General features: G+C 42.6%; 3 protein-coding genes across 4 annotated transcripts in view; 1 reads left to right on the forward strand and 2 right to left on the reverse strand.

The window, feature by feature from the left end:
• The window catches only part of LOC133546827 (gastrula zinc finger protein XlCGF28.1-like), a 33936-nt gene extending 30912 nt beyond the window's left edge, over positions 1-3024 (reverse strand). The window contains exon 1 of the mRNA XM_061892658.1: positions 2591-3024. Within this exon, the coding sequence (XP_061748642.1) occupies positions 2591-2693 (103 nt within the window). The 5' untranslated portion in view covers positions 2694-3024. The remainder of the gene's footprint in view (positions 1-2590) is intronic.
• The window catches only part of LOC133546834 (gastrula zinc finger protein XlCGF57.1-like), a 166566-nt gene that overhangs the window by 44036 nt on the left and 107974 nt on the right, over positions 1-14556 (forward strand). The gene's annotated exons all lie outside the window — the stretch shown is intronic.
• Positions 7084-14556, reverse strand: part of LOC133546826 (zinc finger protein 33A-like) — a 45758-nt gene continuing 38285 nt past the window's right edge. Inside the window, exon 4 of one of the 2 annotated variants that reach the window (XM_061892657.1) lies at positions 7084-7218. In XM_061892657.1, coding sequence (XP_061748641.1) covers positions 7184-7218 — 35 coding nt within the window. In that variant the 3' untranslated portion in view covers positions 7084-7183. The remainder of the gene's footprint in view (positions 7219-14556) is intronic. The other variant, XM_061892655.1, reaches the window with a different exon arrangement.

Consider the following 14556-nt stretch of genomic DNA (forward strand, 5'->3'; position numbering starts at 1 on the left):
GCAGTCCCTATGAGCATTATGAGCATTACATCTATCAAAATCAAGTACCTACTGTACTGTTTACTTGTTGAAATACCCTTTTTAGAGCTAAAAAGAACCCAATTTGCCACTTTACTGCGACCAATAATTGATTCCATATGATATTAACAATAATAACAAAATTGTCAGAATAATTGTATATGAGTTCAGCGCCCCCCACAATCCCAAAAGGGAATAAGCGGTAGGAAATGGATGGATGGAAGTTATAAAAAAACTTTTCTGTTCCATTGAGTTCAGGTCCCCTGCGAGAAGACCAAAGCTGTCTTTCATCTTATCAAACAAAAGGCTTGTAAAACTCCACTGTCTGCAATGGGATGCAACATGGAGGTGTCGGTTTCTTTGATCTATTGACAGCCACAGGAAGACCTTTTCCTGACCTGAGATCTACAAAGCAGAGGGAGCAGACCTTTTCTTTAAACTGTTTACGACCGAGTGCAAAAGCTGTTTACGACCCCCCTCCCTTTAAAAACAGCTGCAGCTATGTAATCAGAAAAGGCCCAAATAAAAGAGGAAGCGTGGAACTCCCTCGTCAGAGCGTGGTGGGAAACTGTACGAAGTTGCAGCCCAGACGTTTCTCCTCATGAGCTAAATTGAATCCTGTCTCTGTTTGATTTCTTTGCTTCTTGTCTTGTCTAATAGATGTCATCGGTGTTTGAACCTGACAAAAATGTCAAAGCATTTCTCTAAAACACAATATTATACATTCTGAAAATGTAAACGATAGCAAGAATATACCTACACATTTCAGAAAATTTCACTCGCAAACACTTTGTTTGGAAGATGTGTACTGCCTTTTTTTTGCCCTTTGAGACAAATGTGATTTAGGGCTGTATAAATAACATTGATTGATTGATTGATTGATACTGAACAAAAATGCTAAATAGCTAAAGAAAACTGTCACTGAACATCTTAGTGTGATGTCATTCTGTGACAGACAAATGGTACACAGTTTCCACATGGTGAGGACATTGATGGTCAGACTCACTGTTCTACGGATTACCTCAACTTCTGCCTAGACGTGACCTGCCCTGCTAAGACTGTTCAGTGCTACCCTAATGACAAACCCTGGGTAACACAGGAGGTTCAAGCTGTGCTCAACAAGAAGAAAGCTCCCTTCTGGAGTGGAGACAGGGAGGCAATGAGAGCAGCACAGCGGGATGTGAGAGGACGCGTGAGGAAGACTAAGGACAGCTACAGGAAGAAGCTGGAGCAGAACAACATGATGGAGGTCTGGGAAGGTGTGAAAACCATCACAGGCCACAAGACAAAGACCAGAGCAGTAGGGGGGACAATAGAGAGGGCCAATGAGATGAAGAACTTCTTCAACCGGTTTAACCAGTACTGTTCTCCCCACCCCCCAATCCTCATTGCATCCACCCCCTTTTCTTCTCCCCCTCCCCAGCCATGGTTGCAACCCCCTCCTCCTCCTCCTCCTCCTCCTCTACGCAAACATTAGTCATCTCTGTGGACCAGGTCAGAGGTCAACTGAGGAAGCTGCATCATAGTTTCTGGTGCGCACAAGATACATATCTCAAAAAAAATTGTACCCATGTCCCTTTAGGGGCTCTGTAATTTTTTAAATGATCAGCATGTCATCTTTTATGTCAAATTGTTATTCAAATAAAGATTGCAAAAAAGAAAACTATAGTAGTGACAACATGCAGGAACATAACTGACGTGAAACAAAAAAAATGGAAGTGACCTTGTCTCTGCACACGCGTGCATTGATCATGTCTTCTTGAACCGATCGAGCAGGGATTCTAAAACTGTGGTACGTGTACCACTAGTGGTACACGGGTATCACCTAATGGTACGCCAAATATTATTTCATTTTTTATGTACATTGTTTTATTTTCCAACATGCAAAAACTGTGTTACTGTTCAAACTGTGTGTAATTTTACAGTAACTAAAATATTAAATATACTTGTTAAATAATGTGTCTTCCTTGTTATTAATGAATAATTAAGGCCTACTATGCTACTGTACTTTATTGCTGTTCATGATGGTGGTACTTGGAAATCCAAGTATTTTCTGAGTTGGTACTTGGTGAAAAAAGTTTGACAACTACTGATGTAGTGAAGTTGTAAACTAAATTGGCAGACACCATTTTGTTATACCCAAACGGCGTCTGCTCATACATCGCGCTTCCAACGAGATCCCGTTCTTTCCCCCGAGTTAGAAAGTTCCAGAACTGTTCACGTTATACCATCTCATCTCATTGTGCAACATGTGAATGTATGAAGTGGAACTAAATGTGATCTCTGAAAGGGGTACACATTATTACCAAAGCAGGGCCCCCATCCACATATACAATACTACTACATATCTGATGAAAAACAACATTATTTTTGTTTTTTTAATTATAATTGTGCCAAATCACCTATATTTGAACATTATCTAGTGGAAATGACTGCTGTCTGATAATCACATTAATAACACAATAACAATCATGTGTCTGAGTACACCTATTGATCAATTATTAATCAAACACGTCATATTAATGATGAAATACAAAGTTAGTAAAGATGTGAGAGTAAGAAGTAAACAAACCTGTTCTGTGTAACACAACTTGAGGTTTTTGATGTGGTCGCTCCTTCTCCTCTTTAGTTGGACAAAGTTCCTCCTCGTACTCTGCTATGGTTCTTTCACACATTTTCACACAATCACAACACTTTACACTCACACTTGATCTTAACTAAGCGATGTGTTGATCAAATCCGCGTCTCTTTGTTAGCGGCTAACAAGCTAAGCTAACTAGCATGCTAAGCTAACTAGCGCGCTCAAACAACGAGCAATCTAAGCGGGCCTAATAATGTCCAAAGTTGAGTGAGACGAGTGGAGTTGATGCTGACACGGAGGATGAATAAAGTGTAGTTAGTAGATGTGCCGAGGCTTAGAAGCGTGTGTGGAGTAAAGGAGGACTTTGCTGCGAAGAACATATCCTCCACGCATGCGTCACTTAGGGGCGGGGCCAACGAGTCATCGTGATGGGCAAGTCATGAACGATTCATTCTAAATGTATGTTTTCATGGTGTCTACACAAAAAAATCACGGCCACCAATGATCCATCCATCCCTTTATCGACTGTGTGTCCCTTTAGGGATGGCGGGGTGTGCTGGAGCCTATCTCAGCTGCATTCAGGCGGAAGGCGCCGTACACCCTGGACAGGTCGCCACCTCATCGCAGGGCCAACACAGATAGACAGACATGTATATAAACTGTATTTGACTTTAAATCTGATAAATATCATTCAACAACAACACAATTTGCAGACTGTAATTACTGGTTTGCTGGTTTTACTGGTGTAAATTATTATTGCCTATTGTGAGCGAACTGTGGTGCTGAATTTCCACCAGGGATCAAGAAAGTACTTTCTATTCTATTCTAAAATTCTGCATTCGAGAGATCACAACCATTGCAGCCATGCGTCCAAAACGTAACATCATCTTGCAGGGACATAAGGACACACAAAAGTAAAGTGTCTGTTGTTTTACAATGTAATAATCTATTTAAGAAGAAATGTTCAGAGAATACCTTTTTGTTTTAGTATTTATTGGAGGCCTCAAAAGACAAAGGCCGCCTGTTAACAGCAGAGTGTCGGTGAGGCACACACTCTCAGGAATGCATGGGGGAAAGGTTGGAGACAAGCGGGAAACTCTTAGTTATAGGCCATAAGGTGAACCAGGAAAAAGTGGCTAGAAAGTGATTTTCGTTCCCACGTCTGGGCACTACTCTTTTTTTGCCTACACAATGCCATTGTGGACATTAGGTTAAATGTTCTACGCAAAATATCCTGGCAGTTTTTTTAAGAGCCATAAATGTATAAAAATAGGAATGCCAAAAAAACGAAAATCTTATGCAGCTGTTTTTTCTTGTAAATATATTTACATTCATTCTGGAAACAGACTCTCTCTAACAAATTGACATTAATGCATATACCTAACATTTGATACAGGTATTTTAGCATTGGTATACTTTAATTTAAATTTAAACCATGAAACATATAAAACAAATGAAAAAAAATGCTTCAAAGTAAGTGAATAGCAACCTGTAAAATTGAACATACACATGGTACATTTTGCTTAACAATAATGTTTTATACATTAAAATTTTCAGCAGATAATTTGTTGTAAGAGGAAGTAAAGAAATAAAATAAAATAAAGAACACTTTGGCCCAAAATGGCTGACAACAATCAAAATATCGAATAATGACGAAAAATGGAAATACAACAAAAACTGCATTACAGTTTAGAATCTGTACACAATATGGTATAAAACAATGTTTACATGAACAAAACAATGTGACAGCAGGTCTTGGGTATTTTTTTTTATTATTTTGTCTTAACTTAGCACATTGTTAAAGCCATATCTCAAGAATTATTTGATAGATTTTCCTCAAATTTGGCACAAACTCAAACTATGATTATTATATATGTTAAGGTCAAGTGCACTGTAACCTCACATTCTATTTTTAAAGCATTTCACTTAAGTAACTAAAAAAAAAGAAATAGTAAAATACTCTGAGGGATTTTTCTCAAATGGGGCAAAACTCAAATTTTTATTTGAGAACTAACTAAATAAGTGTGAATTTGCGTATTCTGAACGAGGGAGACATTGTTCATCTCTTAGCTTTCACTATCATCAGAACCTCCGACCTTTAGATGCAAAATACATAATGTCTCGACAAACAGATATCACTTTGGAGCGACAGCTGAGCAGCGCTGTTTGAAGTTGTGTACTCTTTTCAAAGATATGGAACTCTTTTCGAAGAAAATCTTTTGAAGACAAGAACAAAGTCACAGGCCAGCATGAAGTAAAGGTATGTAATATATGGCCATATAACAGTGTGTGCACACAAAGACAGCAACAAAAAATCCAACGCATTGGTGGTTAATATTCAATGTTATTGAACCCGATAGTGGGTATTTTCCAGGAGATGTTGTGCATGATTGCAACCCGTTCGTGGGTACATTTAAAATACAAGGTGGTGTTTTATGATTCCTTGTGCAAGCCCATTCGTGGGTGAGGTTTTGGTTTGAACAAATGCAAATGAATAATTGCGGTTTTGATGTTTGGTGTTTTGAGTGACATTAACAAGGTTTCCATATATTTGATCTGATTTTGAATTGTGGGTTGTGCATAATCATGGATCCTGGGAAAGGAAAATACAATGCTTTGGAAATGCATGATCATGTGTTAATGGAATCAAAAGTAACGCATTCAATGTGTGATACAATTAAAGGTCAAATGGAACCCTCACAGGCTGAACTGTCAGAAATGATTGAAAATCAGTCACAACCTGCAGAGATGGAAAAACAGGTGGACACAGATCATACTTACCAACACTCCTGGATTTTCCGGGAGACTCCCGAAATTCAGCGCCTCTCCCGAAAACCTCCTGGGACAATTTTCTCCCGAAATTCAGGCGGAGCTGGAGGCCACGCCCCCTCCAGCTCCATGCGGACCTGAGTGACATGTATAAAGAGCGTGTCTGCCCAATGATGTTATAACTGTAAAATGATCGAGGGCGAGTTATTGGTTTCTTATGTGGGTTTATTGTTAGGCAGTTTCATTAACGTCCTCCCAGCGTGGTAAAACAACATACAACAACAGCAGTCCGTTTTCGTCTACCGTAAAGCAGTTCGTCTGCCAAACAGCATTGTTGTGAAACTCTTAAACAGAACAATACTGCCATCTACTGCACTTGCATATGGTTAGAAAAAGGATGGACGATTCAACCCTTAACTCAACAATGAGTAAATGAGTGTTATGTGTGTGTAAATGTGTAAATAAATGAACACTGAAATTCAAGTATTTATTATATATATATATATATATATATATATATATATATGGTGTTTTGTGTTGTGGTTTGTGCAGCCCTTTGAGACACTAGTGATTTAGGGATATATAAATAAACATTGATTGATTGATTGATTGATATATATGAAATACTTGACTTGGTAAATCTATGAATCTAGCGGTAAATATACTCCTTCCCTCTTAACCACGCCCCCAACCACGCCCCACCCTGACCATGCCCCCCACCACCAACCCCCACCCCCCGAAATCGGAGGTCTCAAGGTTGGCAAGTATGACACAGATCAAACATCTGATGTAAAAAAAAAAACGCACAGTGAAAATGACACCAAAAGCCCTAATGCACAGAATTGAAACACTTGAGAAGGAGAGGAGATCTAAATTAAACAAGGCAAGCAACATGCAGAAACATATCATGGAAATGATGGAAAATGGAGAGGACAAAATGGACGTGCAATCTGCTTTCACCAAATATCTCAATGTTATAAAGGAAACCGCAAGTGCACACACATCCCTCCTACCAATTCTACCAACAGAGGACCAAATCAATCACGACATATGGTACAAAGCCAAATTAATCAATCTACATTAATTCATTGAGCATGTTAACACCTGGATAAAAACACCAACCCTGGAAAATATGGAGGATTTCCAAAACGAAATTAATCCAAATGACAGCATTAGTAATATAAGTCACAAATCACATGGGAGTCACACACGGTCTGGTTCTAGTAATTCTAGAACCTCCTCAGTTCGCAGACAGGCAGAGGCCGACAGGGCTGCCCTCGCTGCCTTGGAAGAGGAGGAGGAAAAGATCAAAAAGAAATTGGAAGAGGAGAGGGAAATAATCAGAAAGAAAAAGGAAATGATGGACCTGCAAGCTCAATTGGCAGCTGCTGATGCAAAATTAGCAGCTTTAAAAGCTTCCAGCCTTCATGCTTCCTCACACACAGCATCTGATGGCATGAGCTCCTACTTAAAAAGAACCAAGGAACCAGCAGTCACTCTCAACCCCCAGGCTCAAGACTATCAACCCCTCACACAGCAGCAGTCAAGCCAAGCTTTACCAACACAGTCCATCCACCATCCATCTGAGCAACTACAAATATCAATCAATCAATGTCAATCAATGTTTATTTGTATAGCCCTGTGGAGATCCTCGTCCTGGATCCTCCATTCCCTCCACGGAAACACCACGCCTGGTTCAGTGGTTACACACTTTTTATTTCTTTACAATTTATTTTTGTGCTCAATGTCTCTTTCAGCTTTTCAGCTCTCAATGACATGCGTTTCTCCTGATCTCCTTCGTCTGGCTCTCACTCCTCAATCGCCAGCCCCTCTCATGGTTTCCAACGCTGCTGATAAAGGAAACAGGTGAATAGATAACTCGTCCCAGCTGAGGTATCTGCTCACCTGATTGTATTTAATATTCATACTCTATACCTTCTTTCTCTCATTTTCTATCTGTTTTCACCTTCATTCTCTCCTTTTCTCCCCATTTTTACTTTTATTCTCAACTTTTCTCTCAATCTTTGTCAATCCAATCCAATCCAATCCACTTTATTTATATAGCACATTTAAACAACAAGAACGTTTCCAAAGTGCTGCACAGCCATGTTAAAAACAATATTAAAAAAACAATTTTATGTTCCACCAATGACTGAATAAAAACACAAAATAAATAAATATAAAACCAATATAAAAACAATATAAAAACAAAATATGATTAAAAACAATTTTAAAGGGTAAAAGCAATTAAAACAGTAAAATAGAAATCAAAATGTATAAAAAACACAGAGGACAACAGAGGACAGAGGACCACACAACTCACGTAGTTTTAAAAGCCAAAGAATAAAAGTGGGTGTTAAGACGAGACTTAAAACACTCCACTGTGGAAGCAGTTTGAACATGGAGGGGCAGAGTGTTCCAGAGCTTAGGGCCGACCACAGAGAAGGCCCTGTCTCCCCTGGTCTTAAGTCTGGTCTTGGGCACCACGAGCTGGAACTGGCTCTCGGACCTCAGAGCGCGCGCAGGAATGTACATTTGGATGAGGTCCGAGATATATTGAGGTGCCAGTCCATGTAAAGATTTAAAAACAAACAGCAATGTTTTAAAATCAATTCTAAAATGAACAGGGAGCCAGTGCAAACTCTGAAGAATTGGGGTTATATGCTGGCGTTTCCTGGCCCCTGTTAAAAGTCCTGCTGCCGCGTTCTGGACTAACTGCAACCGGGAGAGAGCTGTTTGGCTAATGCCAGCATAAAGTGCATTGCAGTAGTCCAGGCCACTTCAAATAAAAGCATGCACCACTTGTTCAAGAAGGTTAAAAAATAAAAGCGGTTTAACCTTTACTAAAAGACGAAGGTGATAAAAACACGATTTTAAAACGCTATTGACTTGTGTGTGAGGTTTAAAATGGCTGTCTATAGTGACGCCAAGGCTGGTGACTTTGGGACGCACATCATTTTGCAATAGTCCCAAGTCAGTGAGGGCCGGACCAAAAACTAAAATTTCCGTTTTTCCCTCATTCATTATTAAAAAATTCTGGGCTAACCAAGCCTTGACGTCACATAGACAGTTAAGGAGGGGTGTCAGGGGGCCGTGGCTTTTTGAAATTGGCATATAAATTTGGCAGTCATCTGCATAAAAGTGATAAAACACTCCATGTTTCCTAAAAATATCTCCAAGAGGGAGGAGATAAAGAGCGAACAGGATGGGGCCTAAAATAGATTCCTGGGGGACACCACAGTAAAGCGGGGCAGAAGAGGAGGTGGCGTCCCCCAGCCTGACAGAGAAGGACCTCTCAGACAGGTAAGATCTGAACCACTGTAACGCAGTCCCCCTGACACCCACACAGTCTCTCAGGCGGTCTAAAAGAATTGTGTGGTCAACTGTGTCAAAGGCAGCTGTAAGATCTAAAAGCACTAAAATGGCAGAGCTGCCAGAATCAGACATTAAAAGCAAGTCATTAAAAACCTTTAAAAGTGCAGATTCAGTACTGTGCAAAGCTTTGTATCCAGACTGAAATGGATCGAAAGTGCTATTTTCATCTAAAAAAGGCTGCAGTTGTGCCAGAACACATTTCTCCAAAATGTTTGACACAAAAGGTAATTTGGAAATGGGCCGATAATTTGACAAACTTGTCTGATCAAGACTTGGCTTTTAGGAGATGCTGCTGCCAACAGAATCGCCACACTTCTGTCGTTGTCTTTTTTTTTTTTGCCATTTATCGTCGTCGGAGATCATTTCCGCCGTCTGGGAATATTTTGATCATATATCGGAAAAAAAGGTATTTGTGTTCATTTTCTTGTCGTTTCATTAAGTCTCCACTGGAGACTCTCCGGTATTGTCCCGCCCACACAACCATCCTATTAATTACATTAAAACACAGTGATGGTTGTTTTCTCCGGTAGCTGAGTTGGTAGAATGAAGGACCACAAGTGTTCATATTGAATCCCATAGGGCGGTTGTTCGAGTCCAGCTCGCCCCCAGTTACTTTTTACCATGACTTGCTTAACGTGGACCCCGATTTAAACAAGTTGAAAAACTTATTGGGGTGTTACTATTTAGTGGTAAATGGTACGGAATATGTACTGAACTGTGCAATCTACTAATACATAAAAGTTTCAATCAATCGATCAACAGTGCGTATTCAGAGCGCATGTTAAAAAAAAATCCCAGTCCACAAGTAGATAGATAGATAGATAGATAGATAGATAGATAGATAGATAGATAGATAGATAGATAGATAGATAGATAGATAGTACTTCATTGATTCCTTCAGGAGAGTTCCTTCAGGAAAATTAAAATTCCAGCAGCAGTGTACAGAGTTAAGATCAATTTAAATATAAGTAAAAAGTAAATAATGGGGGTTTAAATGGAAACAAAAAAGAGAAATATTACAATGAGAATAAAAACTAAAAAGCAACAATGGGAATAACAATATAACAGTAAAATAAGAATATAACAAGACAAAGTAGGCAGTAGTGACCATGTTATGAAAATGTATTGCACTGTTATTGTTTTGCATCCCCTGTCATCCTAGTACCCCCCGACCCCCGCCCCAGAGAGGAGTTGTACAGTCTAATGGCGTGTGGGACAAAGGAGTTTTTGAGTCTATTAGTCCTGCACTTGGGATGAAGCAGTCTAGAACTGAACAGGCTCCTCTGGCTACTGATAACACTATGCAGAGGGTGACTGGCATCATCCAGGATGCTCACTAGTTTGTCCACAGTCCTCTTCTCTGCCACCGTCACCAGTGAGTCCAGTTATATTCCCATTGTAGAACCGGCCCGCCTGATCAGTTTCTCAAGTCTGGAGCTGTCCTTCTTAGATGTACTGCCTGTAGAGATTTTTACTGTCCAGCAGATGTCATTATTTAGTGACACAGTATTGACACAGTATCAATACAGTTTTGCAATGTGTCCAAACGATACATGAAGCCTCATCAACCCATCACTACTTATTAGCGTCCTGCTCACGTCTTTCTCAGTCCATGTGCTTTCACGACAGTTGGCACACTTGACGTTACAAAGCAGTACTGCTCTGTTCTGCTGCCTTCCTTTTTTTTTTTTTTAATCTTTATTTATACATTTCAACAATTACAAACAGTAAGCCAAACAACAATATAAAACATTATAAAACATTATAAAAAAATTATGCCACACCGGTCTGCTCTCACTTGGCCTTAGTGAGAGCAGACCGGTGTGGCATAATGCGGCTCCAGCTCAGCGACGACGGCTGGTTGTGGAAGGAGGTACGTCGGCATGAGCAGGCAGCAAGATGTGCAAAGGCTATCTCACAAGTTAAGCAAGGACAGTGGATGAGCTGGGAAGGAGTCGAGAGGAGAAGGCTCTCATGGAGGGAGCTGTTGGGCATGGAGGCAGTTCACATCAGCTTCATCTTACGCTCCACTTATGATGTCCTTCCCTCCCCCTCCAACCTCAAACAGTGGTATGGGGAGGACCCTACATGCCCCCTCTGTCCATCTCCAGCTAACCTCAAACACATTCTCGTTGGCTGCAAGACAAGTCTGTCACAAGGGCGCTACACCTGGCGGCACAACCAGGTTCTGAAGTGCCTAGCAGCCACGTTAGAGGCCAGAAGAGCGAAGATCAATGCCCTGCCCCCGCCAAAAGTACATCCTACAGCCACAAGAGAGTTCATCCGAGAAGGTGCAGAGTCCACCAAAGGCCATATAACAGACATAGGCCAGCTCGGAAGGTCTCGTGACTGGAAAATGGTGGTGGATCTTGATCAAAAGCTCTGCTTTCCTTCAGAGATAGCCATGTCAAACCTCAGACCAGACATTGTGCTCTGGTCCTCCTCACTGCGTATTGTGTATATAATAGAACTCACGGTTCCCTGGGAGGCTGCTGTGGAGGAGGCATTCGAACGCAAAAGCCTTAAGTACACCGAACTGGCAGCTGATGCTGAGCAGAATGGATGGAAAGCCAAGGTCTGCCCAGTGGAAGTTGGCTGCAGAGGCTTTGTGGGCCAGACAACAATCAGGCTGCTTAAGGACATCGGATTTCGAGGCCAAACCCTGCGAAACACCATCAAAGCCCTCTCAGGAGCAGCAGAGACAGCCAGTCGGTGGCTGTGGATGAAGAGGAGAGACACCATCTGGGGATGTAGTAAGATCTACATCACATAATGGTTAAAAGCAGAGGGGGGCTCACCTGGGACGCCAGGTGTTGCCGATGAGCCCTCTGGAGGTGTCGTGGGCCTATCATTGAAACGCCGGTGAAGGAGGGTGCCCACCTGATGACCCCAATGAAGCTGACAACCATTACCCTTCCTCCTCTCTGCCCCGCATCTTACAATCCCAACCAGGTCTAACACCACAACCACTCTGAGGCAGCGCTGAAGGAGGTAGCCTATTATTTCCACTCTACTCAGGTTATCTTGTATCATGGGATTGTTCTATCTAGTCCTAAAATTGAACTTTGCATCCCCTGTCATCCTAATACCCCCCGCCCCCCGCCCCCCGCCCCCCGCCCCAGAGAGGAGTTGTACAGTCTAATGGCGTGTGGGACAAAGGAGTTCTTGAGTCTATTAGTCCTGCACTTGGGATGAAGCAGTCTAGAACTGAACAGGCTCCTCTGGCTACTGATAACACTATGCAGAGGGTGACTGGCATCATCCAGGATGCTCACTAGTTTGTCCACAGTCCTCTTCTCTGCCACCCTCACCAGTGAGTCCAGTTATATTCCCATTGTAGAACCGGCCCGCCTGATCAGTTTCTCAAGTCTGGAGCTGTCCTTCTTAGATGTACTGCCTGTAGAGATTTTTACTGTCCAGCAGATGTCATTATTTAGTGACACAGTATTGACACAGTATCAATACAGTTTTGCAATGTGTCCAAACGATACATGAAGCCTCATCAACCCATCACTACTTATTAGCGTCCTGCTCACGTCTTTCTCAGTCCATGTGCTTTCACGACAGTTGGCACACTTGACGTTACAAAGCAGTACTGTTCTGTTCTGCTGCCTTCCTTTTTTTTTTTTGAATCTTTATTTATACATTTCAACAATTACAAACAGTAAGCCAAACAACAATATAAAACATTATAAAACATTATAAAAAAATTATGCCACACCGGTCTGCTCTCACTTGGCCTTAGTGAGAGCAGACCGGTGTGGCATAATGCGGCTCCAGCTCAGCGACGACGACTGGTTGTAGAGGAGGTACGTCGGCATGAGCAGGCAGCAAGATGTGCAAAGGCTATCTCACAAGTTAAGCAAGGACAGTGGATGAGCTGGGAAGGAGTCGAGAGGAGAAGGCTCTCATGGAGGGAGCTGTTGGGCATGGAGGCAGTTCACATCAGCTTCATCTTACGCTCCACTTATGATGTCCTTCCCTCCCCCTCCAACCTCAAACAGTGGTATGGGGAGGACCCTACATGCCCCCTCTGTCCATCTCCAGCTAACCTCAAACACATTCTCGTTGGCTGCAAGACAAGTCTGTCACAAGGGCGCTACACCTGGCGGCACAACCAGGTTCTGAAGTGCCTAGCAGCCACGTTAGAGGCCAGAAGAGCGAAGATCAATGCCCTGCCCCCGCCAAAAGTACATCCTACAGCCACAAGAGAGTTCATCCGAGAAGGTGCAGAGTCCACCAAAGGCCATATAACAGACATAGGCCAGCTCGGAAGGGCTCGTGACTGGAAAATGGCGGTGGATCTTGATCAAAAGCTCTGCTTTCCTTCAGAGATAGCCATGTCAAACCTCAGACCAGACATTGTGCTCTGGTCCTCCTCACTGCGTATTGTGTATATAATAGAACTCACGGTTCCCTGGGAGGCTGCTGTGGAGGAGGCATTCGAACGCAAAAGCCTTAAGTACACCAAACTGGCAGCAGATGCTGAGCAGAATGGATGGAAAGCCAAGGTCTGCCCAGTGGAAGTTGGCTGCAGAGGTTTTGTGGGCCAGACAACAATCAGGCTGCTTAAGGACATCGGATTTCGAGGCCAAACCCTGCGAAACACCATCAAAGCCCTCTCAGGAGCAGCAGAGACAGCCAGTCGGTGGCTGTGGGTGAAGAGGAGAGACACCATCTGGGGATGTACTAAGACCTACATCACATAATGGTTAAAAGCAGAGGGGGGCTCACCTGGGACGCCAGGTGTTGCCGATGAGCCCTCTGGAGGTGTCGTGGGCCTATCATTGAAACGCCGGTGAAGGAGGGTGCCCACCTGATGACCCCAATGAAGCTGACAACCATTACCCTTCCTCCTCTCTGCCCCGCATCTTACAATCCCAACCAGGTCTAACACCACAACCACTCTGAGGCAGCGCTGAAGGAGGTAGCCTATTATTTCCACTCTACTCAGGTTATCTTGTATCATGGGATTGTTCTATCTAGTCCTAAAATTGAACTTTGCATCCCCTGTCATCCTAATACCCCCCGCCCCCCGCCCCCCGCCCCCCGCCCCAGAGAGGAGTTGTACAGTCTAATGGCGTGTGGGACAAAGGAGTTCTTGAGTCTATTAGTCCTGCACTTGGGATGAAGCAGTCTAGAACTGAACAGGCTCCTCTGGCTACTGATAACACTATGCAGAGGGTGACTGGCATCATCCAGGATGCTCACTAGTTTGTCCACAGTCCTCTTCTCTGCCACCCTCACCAGTGAGTCCAGTTATATTCCCATTGTAGAACCGGCCCGCCTGATCAGTTTCTCAAGTCTGGAGCTGTCCTTCTTAGATGTACTGCCTGTAGAGATTTTTACTGTCCAGCAGATGTCATTATTTAGTGACACAGTATTGACACAGTATCAATACAGTTTTGCAATGTGTCCAAACGATACATGAAGCCTCATCAACCCATCACTACTTATTAGCGTCCTGCTCACGTCTTTCTCAGTCCATGTGCTTTCACGACAGTTGGCACACTTGACGTTACAAAGCAGTACTGTTCTGTTCTGCTGCCTTCCTTTTTTTTTTTTTGAATCTTTATTTATACATTTCAACAATTACAAACAGTAAGCCAAACAACAATATAAAACATTATAAAACATTATAAAAAAATTATGCCACACCGGTCTGCTCTCACTTGGCCTTAGTGAGAGCAGACCGGTGTGGCATAATGCGGCTCCAGCTCAGCGACGACGACTGGTTGTAGAGGAGGTACGTCGGCATGAGCAGGCAGCAAGATGTGCAAAGGCTATCTCACAAGTTAAGCAAGGACAGTGGA

Source organism: Nerophis ophidion, unplaced genomic scaffold, assembly GCF_033978795.1.
Source record: "Nerophis ophidion isolate RoL-2023_Sa unplaced genomic scaffold, RoL_Noph_v1.0 HiC_scaffold_45, whole genome shotgun sequence".
Taxonomy (NCBI): domain Eukaryota; kingdom Metazoa; phylum Chordata; class Actinopteri; order Syngnathiformes; family Syngnathidae; genus Nerophis; species Nerophis ophidion.